This window comes from Cokeromyces recurvatus, assembly GCF_025118155.1.
Source record: "Cokeromyces recurvatus strain NRRL 2243 chromosome Unknown BX663scaffold_3, whole genome shotgun sequence".
In the NCBI taxonomy this organism is placed as follows: Eukaryota; Fungi; Mucoromycota; class Mucoromycetes; order Mucorales; family Mucoraceae; genus Cokeromyces; species Cokeromyces recurvatus.
The window spans coordinates 499,079-522,162 of NW_026251389.1; the positions used below are offsets into that span (position 1 = coordinate 499,079).

Consider the following 23,084-nt stretch of genomic DNA (forward strand, 5'->3'; position numbering starts at 1 on the left):
TATAAATCATATAAGTTATATAAGTTATATAAGTTATATAAGCCATATAAATCATATAAATCATATAAATCATATAAATCATATAAATCATATAAATCATATAAATCATATAAATTATGCAAGTCACATAAATCATATAAATCATATATAATAGAACTTGAACATTTGCTAAGATTTAGATTGAATCAGATCAGATTAGATCATTTATTGACAACTCATTTCAAGTAATGGAGTGTAATTATGACTCAAACATCTAGATTTTTTATTTTTATTGTCATTTTCTCTTTTATTATATATAATATTATATTGGTTCCTTATTGTTCCTGAATTATTTTAGTACCCTCTAGATTATATAATTTAATTTGCTTGTATCAGCACTGTCAAGACAAGATTGAAATACCGCACATATAATTTAAAAAAGAAGTCAATCAATCCATACATACACATGTGTATTATTTATTCTCTCATAATATCAATAATGTAAGGAGTGTTTGTATACGTCATCTTTTCTTATCTTTATTTGTTGTTTATCTCTACTTTTTTTTTCTCTTTTGTTTTTTTTCCATAACCCCAGTTATTTAAAGGGTATTTCTTTTAGCTTTATATCTTTCAACTATACATGTAAAAGATGGTATATACAGATATAATACATAAAATGAAACGATAGAGGTATTATATAAAATAAAATAAAATAAAACAAAAGGGAACAGAGTGAAATAAAAGATAAAATGTACTTACGCCTATTTATTTCAAATATGTATAGACATATATATAGACATATATATATAGACATATATATATAGACATATATACTATAGATTAGTCTTCTGGCTTCTTCTTTTATATTGATGCTAATGCTAAAGGTTTATTATGTCTTCTATTTCATGGTAATCCTATATTAACTGTTTTAAAACACACTATATACTATCTACTCACCATTAAATTGTTATTACTACTACTAGAATACAGCAATATTATCCTTGTTATATCTTCCTGATGCTTATCTCTTCTTATATATACGTTACTCTAATCAAGTATTTAATATATATATACATATATATATTTATCCATGTGTACAAATAGACATAGCTCTCAAAAAATCCTAGCGCTTATCTTGTGGCATACAATATTAGATCCGTTCCTTTCCAACTACAAATGGTATGCAAGCTTTTTGTAATTTTAGAGATTGCCTAGGGGTAGCATCCACCTTCTTAACTACTGCTTGAATCATGTTTTCCACCAAAGATGATATGGGGCATCCCCCCAGACGAACGTAACGGAAAAAAAAATTCAGTGAAAAAAAAAAAAAAAAAAAAAAAAATTAGTAGGTATATTGGTGCAGTGGAGTAGAATAAAGTAAGTAACTATCAAAAAATACAATTTCCTCAATTCTCTGGGGGGGATAAAAGGAGTTGAGCACGAAAGCTCTGTCGATTAGGATAAAAGCATATCATATATATATATATATGTATGCCGCAAGCCGCTAACAAACTCTGAATTACAAGAAGTCCACTGTGTATCATTTAGCAAAAAGGCCTTTACATCACTCATACTTTAGACAACAGGTTTTTTCTTTTTTATCAGGTTCGTTTATATTTTATATCTTTATATCTTTTACTAAAGTCTATAAATGATGAGGGAAAAAAAATGAAATACTACTGCTGCTGCTACTTCTATTGAACTGCTACTACTATTGAATTGCTACTTCCATTGGTTTGCTACTTCTATTAAACTACTGCTTCTATTAAACTACTGCTTCTATTGAAACTACTACTTCTATTGAACTACTACTTCTATTAAACTACTACTTCTATTAAACTACTACTTCTATTAAACTACTACTTCTATAATATTTTGTTCAAAATAAATTAAGCTTATAAAAATCGTTCTTGAATTATCTTTATCAATATACTCATACATAATAATATAATCATAATAAAGACTTCTTACATACTGTCTTTCCTTTCACTTAATATAATTAAATTCATCAATCTTCTTAGTTCAAATAGTAAATTTAAAGTAAAGATGAGTTACGAAAAGATCAATATTAGTTTAAATTTATTAAACTACTTTTAAGCACTTTTCAAAAGACTAAGTATCCGCCCCAAATTTAATTTAATATAGAAGGAAGGAAGAAGGAAGAGGAGAAAAAATAAAGGAAAAAGGAAGGGAGGTAGATTGAGAGAGAGAAAATGGAATAAGATTTTGTGCCAATTTTTAGTCTTTTTTGTACTAACTATTTCTCGATTTATAAGCCAAGCCAAATTTATTTTCTAACTATGATCCATTTTTTTTAGGAAATAGTGTATGGTAATTTAGCAACCGCAACCGCAACCGTAACCGTAGCTTCAGTCACAATTATATAACTTGGCAATTATAGTAACATGAGTGTGATACGTCTGCAAATTTAGGGACTAGTTATTGGCTGGAAGTTAATAAAGATTTTATGGGTTATCTTTATTGAAGTTATAATTGTGATCTATATAGTTTTTACTATTTAATCATAAAATTGCTAGAAGGTTCCTGAAGTGTGCTTATAACGAAGTTTCTAACAAAATGAAAGTTCTAGTATGTTTACAAGACATAAGGTGGATACCAATCTTTTCTTTTACCATCTTGTATCTTAATTTTTTTAGGAGGCAGAGGTACTCTCATAGTAATACTAATAACACTGTGATATTTCTTGTAAAATATCAAATAATATAAGAATAATATAAAGATAAAATAGTCAACGTGACCGAATAATAGTTCATTTTATTTATGAATTAAATTGATGGGGGTATTTATAAGAATTGTTAAAGAGGCTTTAGATAAGATGTGAATCAGAAAAGTGTTAGTTACGACCGAATAAGATATGTTGTAGATAATGAAGTGTTAGAAGTTTTAAAATTATTTGATAAAGTGGATCAAGAGAGTTTCAGAAGAATCTAGGTAGAACTCCTTGAATAAATTTATGATACATATATTTAATCAAGAAACATGACGTTATAAATCAGCTCATGACAATTACATTGAAAAGCGTATAATATGGACCCGATAACAGTGAAAACCACACACAAAAAGGACCCGATGTCATAGTTGTAAGGTTCGTAACTTAATTCAATAAGATAGATAGTCATAATAAAACATATAGTGCGCTTCTGTCTCTACACATATTAAGTATATTTACCCTTGTATAGAAAAAATAACTAATAAAAGTCTTACATCTAAAAAAATATATCTCTTCTATTATTGTTATTGTGAATATAAATTTATGAAAATAACTTTACAAGTCAAGCTGTGGATAAGCTAAGGAATAATGCAAAAATGCGTAATAATTGATTTCACTCAAAGTGCATGTATTAGGTTATAAAAACAAATATATACATACAAAAGACATGGATATATGACTATAATGATTCTTGATGTTATAATCATTCTCTGTCTATCATTATATTATCAAATACAATTTGTTATATTTTTATCTTATTATTATTCACAATAGATATAAATGCTCTCACATTATTCACCTTCATTTTAAAATTTAACTTATCGCCTAACCTTTATCTCAATAAAACTATTATTAACAAGTCTCAACGTACTTTTTGTCTTTTTTATTTTATTTTATTTTTATTTTATTATTCTATTCTATTTTAATTACCTGTAAACTACAACAAGTAACCAATCTCTATTTGGCATCTAAGGTACGTACAACCTCAATTCAGCCAAATTAAACGTCAGCGTACAAGGTTATTGGATACAATTTGTTTCTTCAGGTACCATGCCTTAACATAATTAGTTTAATCTTCTTCTTTTGATAGAATTTACTGCAACATTCTAAAAGATTAGGGTGAAAACATAATAAGCAATAGTTGTTAATAATCTAATGTTGACGATACTGTTAAAAAAAAAAAAAAAAAAAAAAAAAAAAAAAAAAAAAAACTAGTTAGATTCTTGAAATAATAATAATAATAATACTCTTCTTTCACAGTAAGAAAGAATCAGGACGCATGTTTTATAAATTTTGGTTTTTAAAATAATAAGCCTCAAATCAAAGAAAAAAAAAACAATTTAAATTTTAAGGCGCAATTGTGCACCATAATGATTAAGTGACGTTTTGTTGCACAGAAATAAATATCATCGTCTTTTATACTTTCTTTTTTGTTTTCGTCTTTTTTTTTTCTATTATACTACTATAATGCATTTTATAGGAGAAGCGTGTTATAGAAGAGTATGTTTATCACTCTATATATATATACGACAATATGCAAAATAATAATAATAATTAAACAATGTAATCATTAAATGCGTATCTGCTTTATATTCTACATTATATAGCCCTTGGAACCTAGAATTTTGGCATATAGTCGAGGGAGTACTGCAATCACTATGGGTTTATTATTTTTAGCTTTCTGCGAGTATCTAATAAGTCAAGTATGTTAATTATCATATATATATATATATACGCATATGTAGTTATTATTCCAAGCTAAAATATGTTAGATATATAATGATAGCCCTTTAATACAAATATCTTCTGAACAAATAAAAACGGATATAGAGACTCCAGATATTGAAATATGTGTACAAAATTCTACGATACGTATCGTTAAATGTAGTGCGATGTATTACAACTGGACAGTTATGGATATTCCAGATTGCTGGGAAAATTTTTTTTATCCTGGTTTGAATAATGGAGATCAAACCAAATGCTACTTATTTACAACTAACAATGAATTCCGTATGGCTCCTGGCCTTAGTCCTGACCATAGAAATGGTTTGCGAAGGTTAGATTTTTATTGGAATATTGATAATATTTCTAATATAAGTTATGCAACCATTACTGTGCCAGCTATTGCTGTTCAACTTTACGATCATCGTTTTTCTACCTGGGCACCGGAGACTATCGGTGATACGGCTGTAGAGGTAGACTAGAATTTACCAAAGTTGAAAGTGCTTATAAACTTATATTATTATCAATATTAATATAAACTAGAAAGAGAAGCTTGCTAGTATTCAACTGGGATCATCAAGGGCAACATCTTTTCTAAACCATTCGTCGAGTATTTTTTATTATGTTGAAAAGTATCGAGCAATAAAGCACCGTGATGCTGCTTCTATTTTGGGCTTAGTAAGTTTATTATGAAATTAATAAATATGAATATATGAATGACTTTTATATGATAGAAACGAAATTATGTAGATATCTTTACCCTTGTCAATTTTCAGCATAATTGGCCGCTTCAAGCTAATCTTTCTTCTACTTTTGATAGAGATGTAAGTGTATATATTATTATTATTAAATCAAAAGTCCATTCAAATAGGTGAGTAGAATATATATTAACTTACTCTTTTTTTTTTCTTTTTCTATTAGCTGTATCATGGAGTCTTTTCTGTACAGCTAGCACGGAGTACAATTGAAATTAAGGTAATAACGATTATATATACAAATATATATTTTTCTAAAAAAAATAGCTTTCAAATATAGACAGAAATTAGACAACATACTGTACTTGCTGCTATAGCCTTAGCTGGTGGTTGTTATGGTGTATTTACAACCATTTATATCTTATTATTCGGTATGACAAGATTAACACCATGGGGTCTTGTGCACCATATACCTGCTCTGATTAGTAATAAAAATCAACAACACATGGATACAACCGATGAAGAATCAAACATAGATAAAAGTAATCAAGATACACAACAAGCCTCACATGTTAAGAAGAATAAGCGTACTATAACTATACCATGGTTTTTCCGTAGACATATTAATGAAAATAAAACATTTACATTTCATAAACATGGCGACGCTTTCATCAAGAAAATGATGATTCAACAGCGAGGAACAGAAGAAAGGCATTCTTTAGATAATCTAAAAAAGGATGGATCCAAATATTCACCAGAAATATCACTGTTACACGCAAAGAAAGATTCTGATATCTTATCTGATGCGAGCAGTAGAAGTGATAAAATAGAAGAATGCAGACCATCAAAATTCAATAAAGTAACATCATCCGTTAGTACTTCTTTCAATACGAATCAGGATCCAGCTGAAATTATTAACCAATTATATATACAAAAAGATAAATCAAGCAGGCTTGAAGCAATATCAAATGAATTATCAAACCGTGTTGAAGAACTAGAGATAATATTAAAAGAATACTTTATTAACACGACTTATTTGGATCAAATAAGAAGACGTACATCTATACTTCCTGTTAACAATGAAGAAAATAACAATTCATCATGATAAATTCTATATATAAACAAATAAATATATATATATATATATATATATATACACATATACATATACATATACATAAATACCTATTTGTTATAGTTGTCAGTACTAAAAATGTAGTGACTATCTCATAATATCTTCATATTATATCTAATAATAAAAATGATCAAGATCAACAAACTCTATGTGGGTAATATTGAAGCTATTAGTTATTTCCTTGATCTAATTAATTATAACTTCGCAGACTACTGAGTTATCTAGCTTCCTGTACTTTATGTGTAGAGGGCACAATAATTCTTCTATGTATTTTCCAGCAAAAGATATTATAACAGTACTTTTTTTTTTATTGGCACTAATATTTTCGAGTTGCATAATGATAGTTAATTGTTCTTATTTATGATTTATTTAGAGCTGCTTTTTATCTTTTTAGTTAACTCCTGTAGCTCTCATATAAATCAATCATTATTACTAAACTAACACTACTGCAGTACTTTATTGGTAAAGTAATGCTAACTATAATAATTCTATCGAACAAATCTTTGGTCATTAGTATGTCTTTTTCACTTTATTTGTAGTTAATTCTCCTTAAATTATGTCTCAAAACCTAATAGTAGAATAGTACTAGTACTAAAAAAAAAAAAAAAAAGAATTGTCTTTATCATTAAAGACCCTATCGATCAATATCTACTATTGCTCCTTTATAAGATATAAGTGTACGTATTAATACCATATCTTGAAATAAATAGACTCCATGAGTTTGACATCTATGTAAATATTGTAAATTCAATTATCACTGTAATTTGAAATCTATACACCGTCCATTATTCTTCTATTATTGCTTCTAAATCATTATTAAATAATGTTTAAACTTATTAATGTCAACTCGAGTAAAAATACCCTTGAAATAAAAGCTTTTTTTTTTTTTTTTTTTTTTTTTAAATACGCTCATCAAATTTCTTTTATAATAAGAATACACATGTATTGCTTTTAACCAATAGGGAACGTTAAGCAGCTCAAGTATCAAGAAATTAAAAATATTTTATACACGTTCCCTTCCATCCTGAGTTATTTTGCTACAGAAAAAAAAAAAACTATGATATAATTAGGTAAATTACTATCTGTCAAAATTGAAACAATTACTTTTATTTACTTTAATAATGAAGCTTACTACTTTATTATCGATGATGTAAAAACACTTTAAAGAAAAAAAAATAAATGAAATAACAGAGTCTTTATTTAAGTCGTTTTGTTTATCAAAATAGTAGCATTAATTCTTATTTCATCATTATTATAATATTAGAAGCCTTTTTTTGTTTTTTTTTGAAACCTGATCGAATTTAATTCCCTGATTTTCAAAAACAGTAACATGCAAAATGAAGTGAATATTTTACATTTAATTTTTTTTTTCTATATTTTCTTTTTATTTCCCTTTATTATAATATAATGACAACTTCAAAGTACGAGGAATCAGTTAAAGAACTTTCATCTCAAGACATTTCAAAAAAACTAAAAGCTTTACGTTTTATTAAAAACTCAGTTATCGGTAATAAAACAAAAAAAGAGTTATATATTAAGCTTGGTGTTATTCAAAGGTAAATTTGCAATTAGAAAAAAAAAGAAAGAAAAAAAGGAAAAGAGAAAGAAATCATGGACTGTCATTGAATGTATCATAATATAGACTTGTAGAATATTTATCTTTACCATACGATGATACTTCTTATACTTTAAAAATTCAAGCTGCTACCATTCTTGGTAGCATTGCTTATGGTAAATTTATAATTTTCTAGGAAATGGCATATAATTTATGCATTTTCCTAATGTCATTTGTTTAGGCAAAGATGAAAATGTTTCTGCTATTGCTGCTTCAGGTGCTGTTATACCTTTACTCAATACTCTTGAATTACCCGGAAATAAACCTATTTTAGAAGCTGTGCAAGAAAGACGAAAATTACTTGAGGCATCTACTAGAGCTTTAAAGGCTATTTTTGCTTCTTCTCGAAATATAAACTATGCAGTTTTTACGGTAATATTTATTTTAAAAGTACTGCATTTCATTTTATTTATTTATTTATTAATACGATATACTAGGATAAACATGTTCATGATCTTGTATTAATATTGGATACTACTTCAAATTATCTAATTCATGAGCCTAAAGGGAATGTGTCCTCTGAAGGATTATCTTTTGCAATGATTGCTGAGTTTACAGCTGCTATTATCGCAAAATTCTGTGATACCCAATTGCAACAAATACAATTAGAGCAGGCTGGTGCTATTCAGCCTCTGGTGAATTTATTAAATTCAGGATGCATTAAAGCTCAGGAGGCTGCTCTAGATGCAGTTGCCACTTTATGTCGTGAAAACAAGGAACTAGGAGAGCAAATCATTAGGTTGAAGCGTAAGTAGAATTCTATATTTATTTATTGTACATAAAGAATAACACTTGTAATATATATATATTTATATCACAAATGGTTTAATAGCAATAAACTCAAATCAGTTGACAACTAACACTATGCTTGATTTTGTAAAGAGTAGATCTCCTAATATTCGATTAATAGCTGCTACATGGTATTGCTCCATTTTATTTTATTTTATTTTTTTAAGATGAAGTATTTATTTAACATTTATTATAGTTTAACCAACCTTTATCGAACTGGTGTACTTTCAGAATCTTTCAATGAAATTACCTTAGTCGTTCTACCTGCTCTTGTAAAATTACTACAGGATCCAACTGATGATGTTCAAGAAAGAGCACCACTTGTTTTGGCTGATTTAATAAAGGACAGCGAAGAAATGCAAAAAGCTGCATATGATGCAGATGCTATATCTCGTTTAGCAGAATTATTAGCCAGTGTTTCATCAACTGATACTGAAGAAGAAGATAATTCTCAATTAGGTGTGCCTGGTACAGGTAGCATAGCAAAAAGAAAAGAGAAAATTAAAGAGGTAAATATAGTTTCAACCAAGTTAATAATAATAAAACTGATACATGTTTTATATAATAGAATTCACTAATCGCTATTGCAGCAGCCACATTATTGAAAGAAGAATGCCGTACACAGGCCATTGAAGCAAAAACATTACCACATATTATATCAGGCTTGTATAGTAAGTACTATAACGTTCGGTTAGCAGCCTGCCAAGCCGTTAAGTCCTTATCAAGAAGCGTTAGTCATTTACGAACAAGTTTAGTTGATGCGGGTGTAGCTGAACCATTAATTAAAGTAAGCATTGAAAAAAAAACTGCAAAAAAAGAAGAGAATAATAACCAAAAAATATATAACAAATCTTAGTTATTATATGATGAATCTATTGTTGTTCAAGCTGCTGCTTGTGGTGCGTTATGTAATTTGGTACTTGAATTTTCACCCATGAAAAAGAGTGTGATTGAAGCAGGCGCAATTAATCGTTTCGTTGAATTTTCCAGATCCAAGGATATTAATCTGCAGCTTAATGGTGTATGGGCATTGAATAATTTATTGTTTAGAGCAGACTTGCAATCAAAGAAATCTGTAATGGAGGCCCTTACATTTGATGCTCTTATTGAACTTCTACATGAGCCTGTACCCGCAATTCAGGAACAAGCTTTAGAAATTGTTCGCAATTTGGTATTTGGAAAGCAAGAAGATACTGATTGGGTTATTGAAGGTATAGGAAAGGATGATCTTTTAGACGTATTAGAAGCTAAATTACAACCAACATCGAGTATGGGAGTTGAAGAGGAAGAGGAAGCAATAACATCAGTAAGTAATGAAGATTTTATTCAATTTTTATACGTATATAACACTATTTATCATATTGTAGACGTTAGTGCCTGCACTTTATATTGTTGTGAACATGTCAAGTAATGCTGAGGCTCCTAAAATAGCTCTTATGAGTCGAACAAATATTGTAAATAGTATTATTCATCATTTGGTAAAGTACCTTAGAGGACAATTTTTATCACTTTCTTTTTCTTACTTTTTATTTTTTAAAGGGACACGAAGATTCTTCAGTTAGAGTAGCTGCTGCATGGTGTTTTATTAACTGGACTTGGGCAAATGCTGATGAAGATCAAAGTGGTAAAAAAGAAAAAAAAAAAAAAAAAAAAAAAAAAAAAAAAAAAAAAGAGAGAGAGAGAGAAAAGGAAATACTTATTTTTTTTTCCTAGATCTTTTCGCTCGTTGTAATCGTTTACGAGAGTTAGGAGTTGAAGAAAAACTGAAAGCAATGGAAAACGATCCAAACAGAGATGTTCGAGATAGAGCAAGCAGTGCATTAGAACAACTTCATGAAGTGCTTACTGATACACTTACTTAATTCTATAGAGCGTTTCTTTATATGTGCATACATTTTGTCTCTATCTTTATATTTGTATTTAGATATTAATGTATATATAAAAGACAAGTAAATCAATATGCTGATTTTTTATAATCTTAAAATCAAAATAAGAGGGGGGGGCAGCAGCATATGATTGTTAGAATAAGAGTAGTATAGCAATAATATATGGTATCAAAAATAAAATTTCTTGCTTTTCTTTATATATATATATGACGCATTTTTTAAAAAAAAATACAAAGAAAAAAACTTCCAGGTGCGAGTAAAGGACATATATCTGTATTTACATGATTACCTTTCACTCTTCTTATGCTAATTAAGCCACACAAATACCATTGTCAGCTTTGGCATTTAGGATAAGGGCGACAATTAAACCATAAAGACCAAGAACTTCTGCAAAAATTAAAATCAAAACCATTGTAACAAATAAACGACTTTCTCTAACATAACCACGAACACACTATTCTGCATATTAGTTTAAATTCTGAAATAATTCAAAGCTCATAACTTACATAATCACCAACAATACCAATAGCATATCCAGCAGCTAAACCGCCCATACCAACTGATAATCCAGCTGCCAAAGCAATAAAACCACTAATAAAAGAAAAAAAAAAGTTAAACTTCCTGCTAATATATAAATACATATATGCAAATGTATATTTACTAACTTACGAGTATAAAGAATAGCCAGTAGTTGGTGATACTATGCAGATATACGTTATTAACAAGCATCAAGACAATACCTAACTTATCAACTTACATTGACCGGCTAAAAGAACTGCAACTACTAGACCATATACAGCAATAATACCACTCATAACGACAGGAATTAAAGACTATACAAATCACAAAAGAAAAAAAAAAAAGATGAAGTTATTTCATAAATTATAGTTCTGGACAATTTTTACCTTCATTACTAGTTCAGGTTTAAAAGAACCAATACCAGCAATACCAATGCCGGCTTTTGAAGTACCATATGCTGCTCCAATAGCTATTATAACGGGAAAAAAAAAAGGAAGTAGGAGTGAGTTTGTTTCAAAATTATCGATTATTGACATTTTTGCGATAGTTTTCTTAGATTATATAATTGATAAGAAACTGGATACTTACTACTGAAAGCCATCTATGTACAGCAAAAAAAAAAAAAAAAAAAAAAAAAAAAAAAGGAGGTTAATTTACATGTTTCATCACATTTTAACGTGACATTATATTAACTTTAGTAATTTACAGCACAAAAGACTCCAGCAAATCCAAAGAAAGGAGCATAACTTGGACAGTAAACTTCTGAATCAGCCATTATATTTTAAATAAATTTACTTGTAAATGAAAAAGTAGTTAAAAAGAAAGTATTCCAAAAAGAAAGACCACAATAAAAAAAAAAAAAAAAAAAATTGGCGTCATCATCATCCTAAATATTAAATTGCCGACTAAAAGCACTATTGATCCTTTTATGCCGCTACTGATAATTTGACCAAAGCAAATCAATATTTAAATGTTATATGTAGAAGTCATTGACAACACTTAATAATCAAGTGGTAAAAAAAAAAAAAAGAAAAAAAAAGCCACAAGATGTCTATATATATATATACGCACTACAATTTATCAAGTAAAATCTTACAACACATACTATTCTATATTGAATCTATTTCTTTTTCTTTTCGTTTTTTTTACATATTAAAATGATTAATAGTTTACCCAAAGAAATATTATTCAAAATATTTGACTACCTTTCTGAAGAAGAAATGAGAGCTAATAAAAGTGCCTTCAAATTAGTAAATAAATCTTGGTGCAATGCTATTAAAGCTATTTACGGCCACACTATTTCAGTTCGAGTTAGAGAAGAGAAGTTACCTGATTTATATCGAGATCTTTTACTTTGCTCACATTTAGCTGAGAAGATAGAACATCTGCAAGTAATGGAATTTTGGAAAGAAGTTGATTTAATTTTACCACATATTGAACTTCAACATATCTTATTATTGTGTCCAAATTTATCAGAGTTGTCAATTGATATCTTGGATGGTTTACCTGCCTATCTGGAGGCTATAAGACAAATTACTTATTATTTAAATCATATTCAGAAATTTTACATATGCAACTTACAAGCATGTTCAAGAAGCAGGAACATGTTTTACTTTCATATATGTTTAGAACTTAGAAATAGCTTGACTTATTTTGAAATTTCGAATGGTACAACCTATAGGGTTTTAGAAGATCACTATGGAGGTATTTCTAATTTTCTTCAGCAGTTTCCCAATTTACACCATTTAAAAATCAAGTTATCACCTTATATGAAAATGAATCGTTGGAGCATTAATTTGGCAAGTTTATTCGATAGTTGTAAGGCTCTGCGAAATACAGAATTTGTATTAGCAGGATTCCTTTCTCAAAATTTGGTGGTACCTGTTAAAGAATTGAAAAAGATTAATTGTGAGCCGACTTACAATTCACTTAAACATCTTCAAATACAACTAAGCACAATTCATGGTCAAACATTAAGGTACATCATGACCAAGTTCAAAGGACTGAAGATGCTATCACTAGATATTAGCTGTGGTGTTATATTCAGCAAACCAAGCGAAAAGACGCGCGAAGCAATTGAAACTTTTTTTAATCAATTCAATGAATTTATAGAAATGATCGATTCTGTTCATGTGTATTTTAAATGTTATGGTCAACGTGTAAGTTACATATTTATACTAAATAGCTGTATTTTAACAATTGTTCGTTTTTTGTTATATAAAGTACATAAAAGATAAGGTACCAAGAAGACTAAAAGGAATTGTATATAAAAAATAAAAAGGCCATTAAAAGATGTTGTAGAAAAAAAAAAAAAAGAAAAAAGAAAAAATAGAATATTAACCAGGCTCTATTCATAAATTATATTTGCTGCATAACACTTAATTTACCCTTTTCTTATTTATGCACATAAGAAATTAAAGATAAAATATTCAAATCTTGTTATCAACAAATAAACAAAAACGATTTATGTACGCTTAAAAAAAAAAAAAAAAAGACGAGAAGATTTTACTCGCGGTTACCACGACCTATAATCAAAGAAATAAAATAAAAATAAACATTAACTTTTCATGAAATAATACCAATTTGTCAGTATAACTTACCAAGGCCACCACGGAATTCAGGCTTAAAATCACCGCTGGCACCTTCCTTGCGTCTGTAGTTATCACGATCACCACGAGGACCACGGTTTTCACGATCACCACCAACTAAACCATAAAATGAGTCTATATATCCCTAATATATAAATACAAAAAAAAATCAATACTTACAGTTACGACGAGGAGCAGCAGGACGAACAGTCTTCTTCAAGGTAGCAGGAACAATTTCTTGAGGCAAGTGAAGATCTAGTAAAAAAAAAAAAAAAAAAAAAAAAGGGTGGAATGTTAACAGGGTTTATATGCTCATTTAAGTTTTCTTCTTTTTTTTTCCACTAAATGCTTACATTCACGGAGATAATCAATACCCTCATCAGTAAGGGTATAGTAGAACCATTGCCAAGAGAATTGAGTCTTGACGAAACCCTTGGAAGTCAAGGATTGCATAGCTTTAATGACTTCAAGGTTAGGAACATCAATATCGGGATGCTTGGCAAGGTTGAAGTCCTTAGGGGCAACGAGAGCACCATCTACATGACAGATTAGATCTCATGGCTCTTTTTGCATTCTACAAAAAATATTTACCCTTGAAAATAGCCGAAAAAATGGCTTTTCTGTTCTCCTTGGAAATAAGCATGTTGGATTCTACGTATCAAAGAAAAAGTTTAATTAAGGCAAAATAACTACATCCATCCATGTGGAAAAAAAAAACAAAAAACAAAAACAAAGACGCATTCATCAGATTTCCATTAACAGTCAAATTCATTAAATTTCTGTCTCAATTAAAGATCATTGTTAAAACCATCAATCTCTAAACATGTTATTCCAAGATATGTCTATTATCATTTATTTTGCAATTTGTAATTCGATGATTATGAATTGTTTGTCTCTAATATAGTAGTTTTTTGTTGGATGGATGGATGGATGGATGGATGCGTAAATAAACTAAAAAAAAGTATGATTTATGGCTCTTTTTGTTGATATTTTTTTTGATGATGCTCTTTCTTTTTATTTTTCTAAATGGATGGATGTAAAGGTATCAGATAGAACTTACCTATGCGGGGAAAGAAGAAATTATAGACCTTAGGTCTCCCTCGTTTTGACTTGATATGACTCTTTGGTCCTCCTCTCTCTCACTCCAACTCCCCCCCCCTTTTTTTTCCTTATATGTTCAAACGCCGCTAAAGAGTTCACCCAAAAAAGGAAGTTCTTTTAATATACACCATTTTTAAAATTCACACATAAAACAACAATCAAATGAAACAAGTTTTAAGCAGTAGAATACATTATAGGGCAAAATACAACTTTATGCACAATAGATGCATTAAGCATTTATTTCAGCTGTAAAGTAAACATTGTCTGTGCACTAAAAATGTGACCGTCGTATTATTCTACTACTAGTAAACCATGTTGTGTAATAGATTCTATTTGCAGTGGCAATAAATCTTTTTTTTTTCCTGTTTCCTTTCTCCACTTTTTTTTTTTTATAAATGAAAGTACAAAAATTGACTAGAAATATAGTTCAGAATTTTTTTAAAGAAAAGCAAATAGATTCTCAAGAATGGCATTGCTGCAATTTAGAATTCAAATCAATACAAGGTATAGGACGTCATGTTCATACACATCATCAAGTTGACATTCATAAAAGAGAACAAGAAGAACTGCATAAACTAGAAGAAATGAATTTATATAAACAAAATGTGCAAAAATTAAAGCAAAGACGAGCTAAAAAGGTAATAGTAATATATATATATACATATACAAAGTTATGCATATATTAATATTTTGATAATAATATTAGGGATCTTCAGATCCTATTCGTATTAACTGTCAATGCCAACAAACAAATAGATCAAAGGTCATTCTTTTTTATAAATACGTAGATATCCCTGATCCTCTTCAGTTTGCTCTGGATCATCAACGTTATTGCACAACACTTACCGGCAAAGTTCGTATTGCCTCAGAAGGTCTGAATGTGACCTTGGCTGGACTAAATGAAGATATTGATGCTTACATTAACTGGTTAATATATACAGAACCTTTTGCTGATTGTCTCAATAGTCTTGAATCATCTCAACTTGCACGCTATCAGTTCTTTAAGCCTTCAGCTGGCTGTCGTCATGTCTTTTCTGATCTTTCAATCAGACTCGTAGATGAAATCTGTCCTTTAGGACAAAATAACATTCAATTAAATAATTTAAAAGACACTAGCCAGCAACATGGTAAACTTAGTCCTGAAGATTTTCATCACAAATTGCTCCTCTCTTCCTCCAACGATATTTTGTTAATCGATACAAGAAATTATTATGAAAGTAAAATTGGACATTTTGAGGGTGCTATTCAACCATCTATTCGTAAATTTAGCCAATTCCCAGAATTCGTTGAAAGAAATATAGAGTCAATGAAGGGTAAGACAATTATGACATATTGTACGGGTGGTGTACGTTGTGAGAAAGCAACAGCTTTTATGCGTCAAAAGTTACCCAATGAGCAAATTTACATGTTGGATGGCGGCATTCATAATTATCTAGAATGGTGGGAAAAAAAGGAACAGAAAGAAGAGGACAACAATAAAAAATCGCTTTGGTTAGGAAAAAATTATGTCTTTGATGCTCGGCAATCGCTTCATCATGGTTCATCAACTCTAATTATAAGTACATGTCAAAAATGCAATAAAACACCATGGGATAAATATGAGAAATGTGCTTCTGTTGGATGTCATTTATTAGTACTTTGTTGTGATGATTGTTATAATAGTCATTGTGAAGGGAAAATATACTGTTGCTCGGCTTGTAAAAATGGTCTATCAAGGCATGATTTGTGTATTTGTGAAAAGGAGCGTCGAAAAAAGGAATTAACAGAGATGATTTAATTTATACTTGTTTTAATTTATTTATATAGAACAAAAAGAGAGAGAAAAAAAAAATACAACAAAAAAAAAATATATATAAAATATTCATATACACATATATAATTCCGAATAAGAAAGATATGTTCTAGACTTACAACGGTGAAAGGGAGGGAGGAGCAGGGAGGAGGGGAAATATAACAATAATAATAAAGTGATATGTATTATTATATGGCAGGCACAGTGTTCCAGTTAGTATACTTGGAAGTGGGATCACACCATAGTTCATCCTCTTCACTATCAGGATCATCCATCCACCTTGTACTTGATTTTAATGAAAGAAGTTCCTTACGAGGAGGTGGCACGGGCTCGGTTTCAGACTTTTCTTTTTGTAATGGAATAATACGTGGTAGTTCATTTGCTTGACCCATTGTAGATGATCTAGGACGATATCTAGGAACAACAGGTGTTGTTATTGCCTTTGTCAAGTTACTTTCTTCTTCATTTACAGGGACAGGGGGTAAAGGTTCATTCGGTGGAGGAGCAAGAGGCATAGACCAGTTTGTTGTAGCATTTGTGTCTTTGATAAGATTAAAGTGGTTTGTAGTGGCATTACTAAATCGGTTATTACCATTATGAATTAAATCCGTGTGTTCATCTGTAAGCGATTCAGCAGCACTAATCAAGGAGACAGGCCTCACTTGTTGTGACTTGGCAGACGAGTAAGAAAAGTGTTTGATTTCAGCAATTTGTTCTTCTTCTTCATAGGAATCAAAACTAATAGTACTACTATTAGATGAAGCAGAGCACTCACTGGGGCTTTGAGAAACACTACTGAGATGACTTTCAGAATCAAGTAATTGATGATAATGACTACGTTGTTGATAAATAGATTTTTGTTCATCTTCAGAGGTATAGCGCATCAAAATAGAATCAGCATCGTCATCATCATTATCATCATCATTGTCTGAGGCAGTGTTTATAAAGTCACGAATTTGGGAAATATGTAAATGAGTTTCAGAACTCTTTTCATCATGATAAAAGGCTTTTGTAGTAGAGAGAGGAATAGCAGAGTTTGTATCGTGATTGAGAGAGACTTGCTTTTGTTGACCAATTGTTTCACGACTTGTATCACGACTACTCATGAGTTCCGTTAAGAGGGTATCTTTTTCGAGAATACTTTGTGTAAGTTTCATCATTTGAGCTTCCATAGATATCTTTTGATTTCTAAGTTCAGTTTGCAAGTCCAAGATTGTTTTATCTTTTTGTTCGAGAGCCTCCTTTAAGGAATTCACTTGATCTATTATAGGCTCTTTAGCTACCTTACTTTCAGAATTAGACACTAATTTTTCTTTCAGGTTTTTGATTTCAGCTTCATGCTCAAATTGCTTTCTAATTAAAAGAGCCTTTATTTCGTGATCCATCTTATCCTTGTAACGATCAAATTCGTCTTGAATCTCTGTGGATACAGTCATTATCAATTTCATCTGACCTTGACTCAATTCTAACTCGGCACATAAGGCATTAATGGTGTCCTCCATAACGCTCTTTCCTTTCTTGAGGGCAATCAACTCTTGACGCAAGCTATCCATCTCTGTTTGAGTCTCCTTCAAGTAACTAGCTTCGTCGGTTAAACGGGTTAAATGACTTAAGCTCTCTTCATACTCATTTAATAATTTATCTTGTTTAATGAGAAGATCAGCAAGTTGACGACTACGTTCGGTTTCCTTTTCTCTATCTTCCTCGAGGGTAGCTATACTTTTACGGTTTTTTTCGTCTTGAAATTCTAGTTGATGCCTGTAGAATTCAATATCCTCCTTGGCACGATTTAGACGAGCATTATTTTGAGCAAATTTAGTCTTGAGGGTTTCACATTCGAACCAAAGAGAGGCAGCTTCATCACGAGAAACAGTATCTTCAGATTGACGTTCAAGAACTTCTTTTTGATTTTCTAATTGACGCTTATAAAACTCAATTTCTTCTTGAGCTTTCTTAACACGAGACATTGCTTGAGCATGTCGAGTCTTGTAAGTTTCGCATTCAAACCAGAGAGCAGCTGCTTCTTGATGAGGAACGGTATCTTTAAGAAGCTCTTGTTGCTGTTTAAGCTGACGTTTATAGAACTCAATCTCTTCTTGAGCCTTCTTAAGACGAGCAGTTGCTTGAGCATACTGTGTCTTTAGAGTCTCATATTGAAACCAAAGAGCAGCCGCTTCTTGATGAGGAACGGTAGTTTTGTCTTGAATAGTGCTTGTAGCAATATCTGTCACTTTTGTGACATAACAAGGTAAAGTAGATGGAGTTGTAGGGGCAGTTTGAGTTATTGTCGCTGTTGTTGTTGCTGTTGCTGTTTCTGCTGCTGTTGCTGCTTCTGCTGTTGTTGCTGTTTCTGCTGTTGTTGCTGTTTCTGCTGTTGTTGCTGTTTCTGCTGCTGCTGCTGCTGTTGTTGTTGTTGTTGTTGTTGTTGTTGTTGTTGTTGTAGATGGCTTAACAACAGGTATAGTTAATTTGGTATCATTCTGTTCTACTGTATTTTTCATGTCTAACTGGGATGGGAAAACTAAAGAAGACTTTTCTTCTTGTTGTTGTAGTTTTTTAGCCCCGGTAGGAGATAGTTTATGAGATTCAAGTGCAGCTGAGACATCATCGACCATCTTTTTTGTAATTGTTGAAGAGGTACGAATGCGAGTTCCGAAAGTATCATTTGAGTTAGGTGACCTTGGAGGAGTATGTTGAGATGAAGAAATTTGACGAGTACCTATAACAATAATATATAAGTATTAAATATTTATTATAAGGAGGTTCCTTCCATTTTTTTTAGATAAAATGAAACAGTGAGGAAACGAGAAGGTTTTTAATTTTTTAATTTTTTTTTTTTACCTCCTGAATTATTACTGTCTTTTTGAATGAATTTATTAGACCAAACAGAGGAAACAGCTCCTATGTTTTTTAATCTAGCTAATTCTTTATCCACTTTTTTTGATGTTTTTAAGGTATTGTTATTATTGACATTATTAAAGAGAGATGAGCGTTGCTTTAGCCATAAAGGAGAATCATTTCTTACACCTTCTTTATTTGTTGAGGTTGTTTCTAACATTTTAGCGTTACTATTAATAGATATTTAAAGGAATGTATAGATATGATGTACTAGTGAAATTATATATATTTATTGAAATAAATTTATATATATGAGAATATAGGTAAATTTATTATATATTTATATGTACGTGTATGTATATAATCAAGTTTAATATATGAAGAAAGAAAAAAAAAATAAAAAAATAAATAAAAAAAGAAAGTAATTAAATATGAAGATCAAATTAAAAATATAATTTTATTAGAGAAACTAATGAGCGGAGAAAGCGGATTTTCTCAAAGTTCAGCGGAGCCAATGATTTCGGCAAAAGGAAATATAGCACATGTCGTTCCAGGAACATACACACGAAACTTAATATGTACAATGCGTACTACATTAACATCAGTCTATATATAAAAAAAAGGATTTTTATAAGATAATGTACTATGCGTCACATGTATACTGCCTGGGATATACAAGTTTCTATTATACTAATTAAGCGTATAAGTATGTATTTATAGCAATACTTAATTTGTATTCTTTTTTTTTTCTTTTTTTATAAATTTTTTTTTATGACAAAAAAAAAAATTACAATTAAACAACTAGAATCATATTATTAAATCCTACCATCTATCTTGATGATAAATAATGAATAAAAAACACGAGCCATTATTAATTATTATAAGCACAATGAAAGCTAATATGACACAGTTCGCTATTTTAATTGCAAAATAATAGAATAATCATTTTTTTCTAATAATAATATATTATGTCTCGTCGGTATAAAAACAAGGTAAGGAAACCGAATGTTTGAATAAATTATTTTATTATTTGGAGCCTGGTATATCTTTTCCCGTCTATTGCTTTTTTACCCTGTTCAGGAAAATATAAAGAATAAATAGAAACATTTTTTTTCTATCTCAATCTTCTTTTTTTTTTTTATGATGCTAAACAACAGCCATAATGATGTCTCAAGAAAAAAAAAAAAAAAAAAAAAAAAAAAAAAAAACTAAAGTGTCGTACTTTTTGAAAAAACAAAAACAAAAAAAAAACAAAAAAAAAACGGCGTCATATGTTTTTAAGAAAAGAGTGTTACACAATCAGAAAAATAGTATCGCATTTAAAAAAAAAATAATAAAAAAAAACTATAGTGTTATGCTAAGAAAAAATATGTTACATGTTACTCATATAGTCAACGCCCAACTTCACCCATTATTTTCTTGTTTAAATTCTCTAGGGCTTTTTTTTCTACAGGCTTCAATTAAACTTTTTTAATAGGAAGAATCCATAAGTCGAAATGCTCGGGCAAAAGATTATTGTGCAGATGATCAATTGATTATTATTGCTAATCTAAGGAACAAAAGGAAAAAAAAACAATATATAAAAATATGTGGTAAAGAAAACTAAAAAAAAAAAAAAAAAAAAAAAAATAAGGAGAGACAAGAGAGAGCAGTGGATTATTAGATACAACTTCATTACTATAGTCGACCTTGCAACATGCGTGAAAAGATTTAGTAGTGGAGGATCCGAAATCAGAGCCTGTAATCCATCAACCGTTCATTAAAGAGAAGAGGATGAAGAAAGAAGGAGAGAAGGAGGAGATTTGACGAGCTAAAGCTAACCAGGAGCAGAATCTGTAGAGTAATCCCCTTCAAGATTATAGATCTAGTCAAAGTGCCAAAGGATACAACACGTATCGACCCGAAAGGAAGGACAGGCTGCCGAGGCAGAAGAAGGAAGGGAACAGAGAGCATGATCAATACGATTATCTCTAAAATCGAGTAGTATAGAGTTGAAACGCTCAAGTCATTGAAGTTACTGCATGAAGCCAAAATTTTAATGAAACAGATTCAGCCAGCTAACAGAATCAAGTAGTTAAAACTTTGCTTTTTCATCCCACCAAATAAATATAACACGCAATCATACCATCTATAGGCTCTTCTGTGAAGAATATAGCAAAGAAAATACAAGAAGACAACCAAAAAAAGAATGAGGAGCATGGCTTGTTTGATATGTGCTATGAAACTGATTCTAGGTGGTTCGTTCTGGTGCATTTAAATGTGATTCGTAATGATCCCTTAACTTTTAAACGTTATTTAATTGAATATCCAGCTCTGGATTCTACGAAAACAGAAGAAGTAAAATCTGAACCTGGAAAGCACTGAAAGATTACATACTATTCGTTATATTTCGGCTAATATATTAAATACAGTTTTAGAATTACGTTATAACATTTCTAAATGAGTTTTACATGAATGTATGAGTTACAAGCCTGAGATAGCATTTACAACTTAGTGCTCTAAGATAAAAATCAACTTTATGAGTGTGGTATTTACCAGGAAAAGGAAGAGAGAGTCGAATAAGCGTTACATAAAACTTCATATAATGAAAAATGAATATAGAGGTAACATATTATTGATGTTATCGAAAAAGAAAGAAATACCATTATTTATTCTCTATTTTAGAGTGTATTATAGAAGCTATCACTACCTATATTCCACACTATTAAAACTACATAAACTCTATAAAAAAAACAAGGATGCACCATCATTGGATACGCTAGGAAATCTATTAGCCACGAAGATGAAGAAATAGAAAAAGGGTTTTGAATAACATTGTAAAGTGTTTAAAAGAAAGATCTTTATGTGACATGATCTTTGTGTCTTGGTCTTGCTCGGTTTCCGATACCTTTGCTTCAAGAAATGTAAATGACAATACTGATTTGTTAAATGAATTAATAAGTGTGGATGGAAATGCTCAATGTAAGACCTAATATATTTACAAATATGTGAATATTTATTAACAACAAGACTAGGGCTAATCTTTTTCCTTAGCTATGATTCCTTATATCAATTCATCTGAAGAAGGCATTTGCCTTGTAGTCATATATTTTGCAGGATTGTCTACGAACACAGGCGATTTGTAAAGTTGTATCAAGTAAATTAAATTAAATACAAACAAACCAGCTTCAATTACATTTCTAACATATTCTTGCCAGTATCCAATGAAGGATAATAATAATTAACACATGACTTTATGACCACAAATTCCATAAATCCAAGAGAGTGGCCACTTTGAATGACTCGTCAATTCTATCCTCTTTTAATTGCAGACCAATTCCAGTTCAAAGGTTCAAAAAAGTCCAAGTATTTAGCTATTAACTATTTTTATCATCCAGGCTTATATAGCGAGTGTTTATGTGATAAACAAGTTTTATTTATAAGACATCCTTCTCTAAAATTGGTAAAAGGACATAATTAAAAAAAGATTAAGATCATTCACACAATCATGGTAATCAAAACGGTAAAAAAGTTACTTGGCTTATTCAGCTAAACTATCAAATGGTATTAACTTTGCCATTAAATGCTTCTTCATTTAAAGTTTTGCAAAGTTTAAAAATTAAAGGTTGAGAATGCATTTCAGCGAAAGTGAATAGAACGGACTGCCTAGAATTAGTTTCATAGCACATATCAAACAAGCCATGCTCCTCATTCT

The 23,084-nt window shown here is 30.0% G+C and overlaps 9 protein-coding genes across 9 annotated transcripts; 6 read left to right on the forward strand and 3 right to left on the reverse strand.

The window, feature by feature from the left end:
- The first annotated feature begins 4,139 nt into the window (after window positions 1-4,139).
- On the forward strand, window positions 4,140-6,250 carry BX663DRAFT_496491 (uncharacterized protein). The gene is made up of 7 exons (XM_051525780.1): window positions 4,140-4,210; window positions 4,318-4,413; window positions 4,497-4,905; window positions 4,976-5,110; window positions 5,167-5,256; window positions 5,354-5,407; window positions 5,468-6,250. Exons 3-7 carry the CDS (start codon window positions 4,603-4,605, stop codon window positions 6,230-6,232), a joined length of 1,347 nt encoding a protein of 448 aa, XP_051386444.1. The 5' UTR covers window positions 4,140-4,210; window positions 4,318-4,413; window positions 4,497-4,602; the 3' UTR covers window positions 6,233-6,250.
- A 2,166-nt stretch (window positions 6,251-8,416) lies between these two features.
- Window positions 8,417-10,528, forward strand: BX663DRAFT_529201 (armadillo-type protein; the record flags this gene model as incomplete). The annotated part of the gene is made up of 6 exons (XM_051530224.1): window positions 8,417-8,624; window positions 8,710-8,797; window positions 8,863-9,175; window positions 9,235-9,453; window positions 9,523-9,934; window positions 10,380-10,528. The coding sequence occupies 6 exons, from the start codon at window positions 8,417-8,419 to the stop codon at window positions 10,526-10,528; spliced, it is 1,389 nt and encodes a 462-aa protein (XP_051386445.1).
- Window positions 10,529-10,862: 334 nt separating this feature from the next.
- BX663DRAFT_427779 (V-ATPase proteolipid subunit C-like domain-containing protein) lies at window positions 10,863-11,846 on the reverse strand (the record flags this gene model as incomplete). Its single annotated transcript, XM_051522640.1, has 7 exons — window positions 10,863-11,006; window positions 11,059-11,143; window positions 11,222-11,252; window positions 11,310-11,385; window positions 11,458-11,540; window positions 11,660-11,672; window positions 11,778-11,846. 7 exons carry the CDS (start codon window positions 11,844-11,846, stop codon window positions 10,863-10,865), a joined length of 501 nt encoding a protein of 166 aa, XP_051386446.1.
- Window positions 11,847-12,210: 364 nt separating this feature from the next.
- On the forward strand, window positions 12,211-13,400 carry BX663DRAFT_496502 (uncharacterized protein). The gene has a single exon (XM_051525781.1). It carries the CDS (start codon window positions 12,229-12,231, stop codon window positions 13,306-13,308), a length of 1,080 nt encoding a protein of 359 aa, XP_051386447.1. The 5' UTR covers window positions 12,211-12,228; the 3' UTR covers window positions 13,309-13,400.
- Window positions 13,401-13,657: 257 nt separating this feature from the next.
- Window positions 13,658-14,302, reverse strand: BX663DRAFT_427527 (Plectin/S10 domain-containing protein; the record flags this gene model as incomplete). The annotated part of the gene is made up of 4 exons (XM_051522628.1): window positions 13,658-13,776; window positions 13,840-13,914; window positions 14,013-14,195; window positions 14,251-14,302. The coding sequence occupies 4 exons, from the start codon at window positions 14,300-14,302 to the stop codon at window positions 13,658-13,660; spliced, it is 429 nt and encodes a 142-aa protein (XP_051386448.1).
- Window positions 14,303-15,150: 848 nt separating this feature from the next.
- On the forward strand, window positions 15,151-16,598 carry BX663DRAFT_466407 (Rhodanese-like domain-containing protein). Its single transcript, XM_051524055.1, has 2 exons — window positions 15,151-15,398; window positions 15,467-16,598. The coding sequence occupies exons 1-2, from the start codon at window positions 15,156-15,158 to the stop codon at window positions 16,535-16,537; spliced, it is 1,314 nt and encodes a 437-aa protein (XP_051386449.1). The 5' UTR covers window positions 15,151-15,155; the 3' UTR covers window positions 16,538-16,598.
- On the reverse strand, window positions 16,599-19,463 carry BX663DRAFT_496507 (uncharacterized protein). Its single transcript, XM_051525782.1, has one exon. The coding sequence runs from the start codon at window positions 19,165-19,167 to the stop codon at window positions 16,741-16,743; it is 2,427 nt and encodes an 808-aa protein (XP_051386450.1). The 5' UTR covers window positions 19,168-19,463; the 3' UTR covers window positions 16,599-16,740.
- An 895-nt stretch (window positions 19,464-20,358) lies between these two features.
- BX663DRAFT_483202 (uncharacterized protein) lies at window positions 20,359-21,754 on the forward strand (the record flags this gene model as incomplete). The annotated part of the gene is made up of 4 exons (XM_051524479.1): window positions 20,359-20,382; window positions 20,868-20,982; window positions 21,074-21,130; window positions 21,525-21,754. 4 exons carry the CDS (start codon window positions 20,359-20,361, stop codon window positions 21,752-21,754), a joined length of 426 nt encoding a protein of 141 aa, XP_051386451.1.
- A 485-nt stretch (window positions 21,755-22,239) lies between these two features.
- Window positions 22,240-22,515, forward strand: BX663DRAFT_427854 (uncharacterized protein; the record flags this gene model as incomplete). Its single annotated transcript, XM_051522644.1, has 2 exons — window positions 22,240-22,351; window positions 22,424-22,515. 2 exons carry the CDS (start codon window positions 22,240-22,242, stop codon window positions 22,513-22,515), a joined length of 204 nt encoding a protein of 67 aa, XP_051386452.1.
- Between the last annotated feature and the right edge of the window lie 569 nt (window positions 22,516-23,084).

What these genes read in the sequence shown, in the direction of transcription:
- BX663DRAFT_466407 (XM_051524055.1), top strand. Translation starts at nt 15,156, where the DNA reads ATGAAAGTACAAAAATTGACTAGAAATATAGTTCAGAATTTTTTTAAA. An exon ending in AGCAAAGACGAGCTAAAAAG is followed by an intron (nt 15,399 to 15,466) that starts GTAATAGTAATA and finishes TAATAATATTAG; the next exon opens with GGATCTTCAGATCCTATTCG.
- BX663DRAFT_496507 (XM_051525782.1), bottom strand. Translation starts at nt 19,167, where the DNA reads ATGGTCGATGATGTCTCAGCTGCACTTGAATCTCATAAACTATCTCCT.
- BX663DRAFT_496502 (XM_051525781.1), top strand. Translation starts at nt 12,229, where the DNA reads ATGATTAATAGTTTACCCAAAGAAATATTATTCAAAATATTTGACTAC.
- BX663DRAFT_496491 (XM_051525780.1), top strand. Translation starts at nt 4,603, where the DNA reads ATGTATTACAACTGGACAGTTATGGATATTCCAGATTGCTGGGAAAAT. An exon ending in TCGGTGATACGGCTGTAGAG is followed by an intron (nt 4,906 to 4,975) that starts GTAGACTAGAAT and finishes AATATAAACTAG; the next exon opens with AAAGAGAAGCTTGCTAGTAT. An exon ending in GGAGTACAATTGAAATTAAG is followed by an intron (nt 5,408 to 5,467) that starts GTAATAACGATT and finishes TTTCAAATATAG; the next exon opens with ACAGAAATTAGACAACATAC.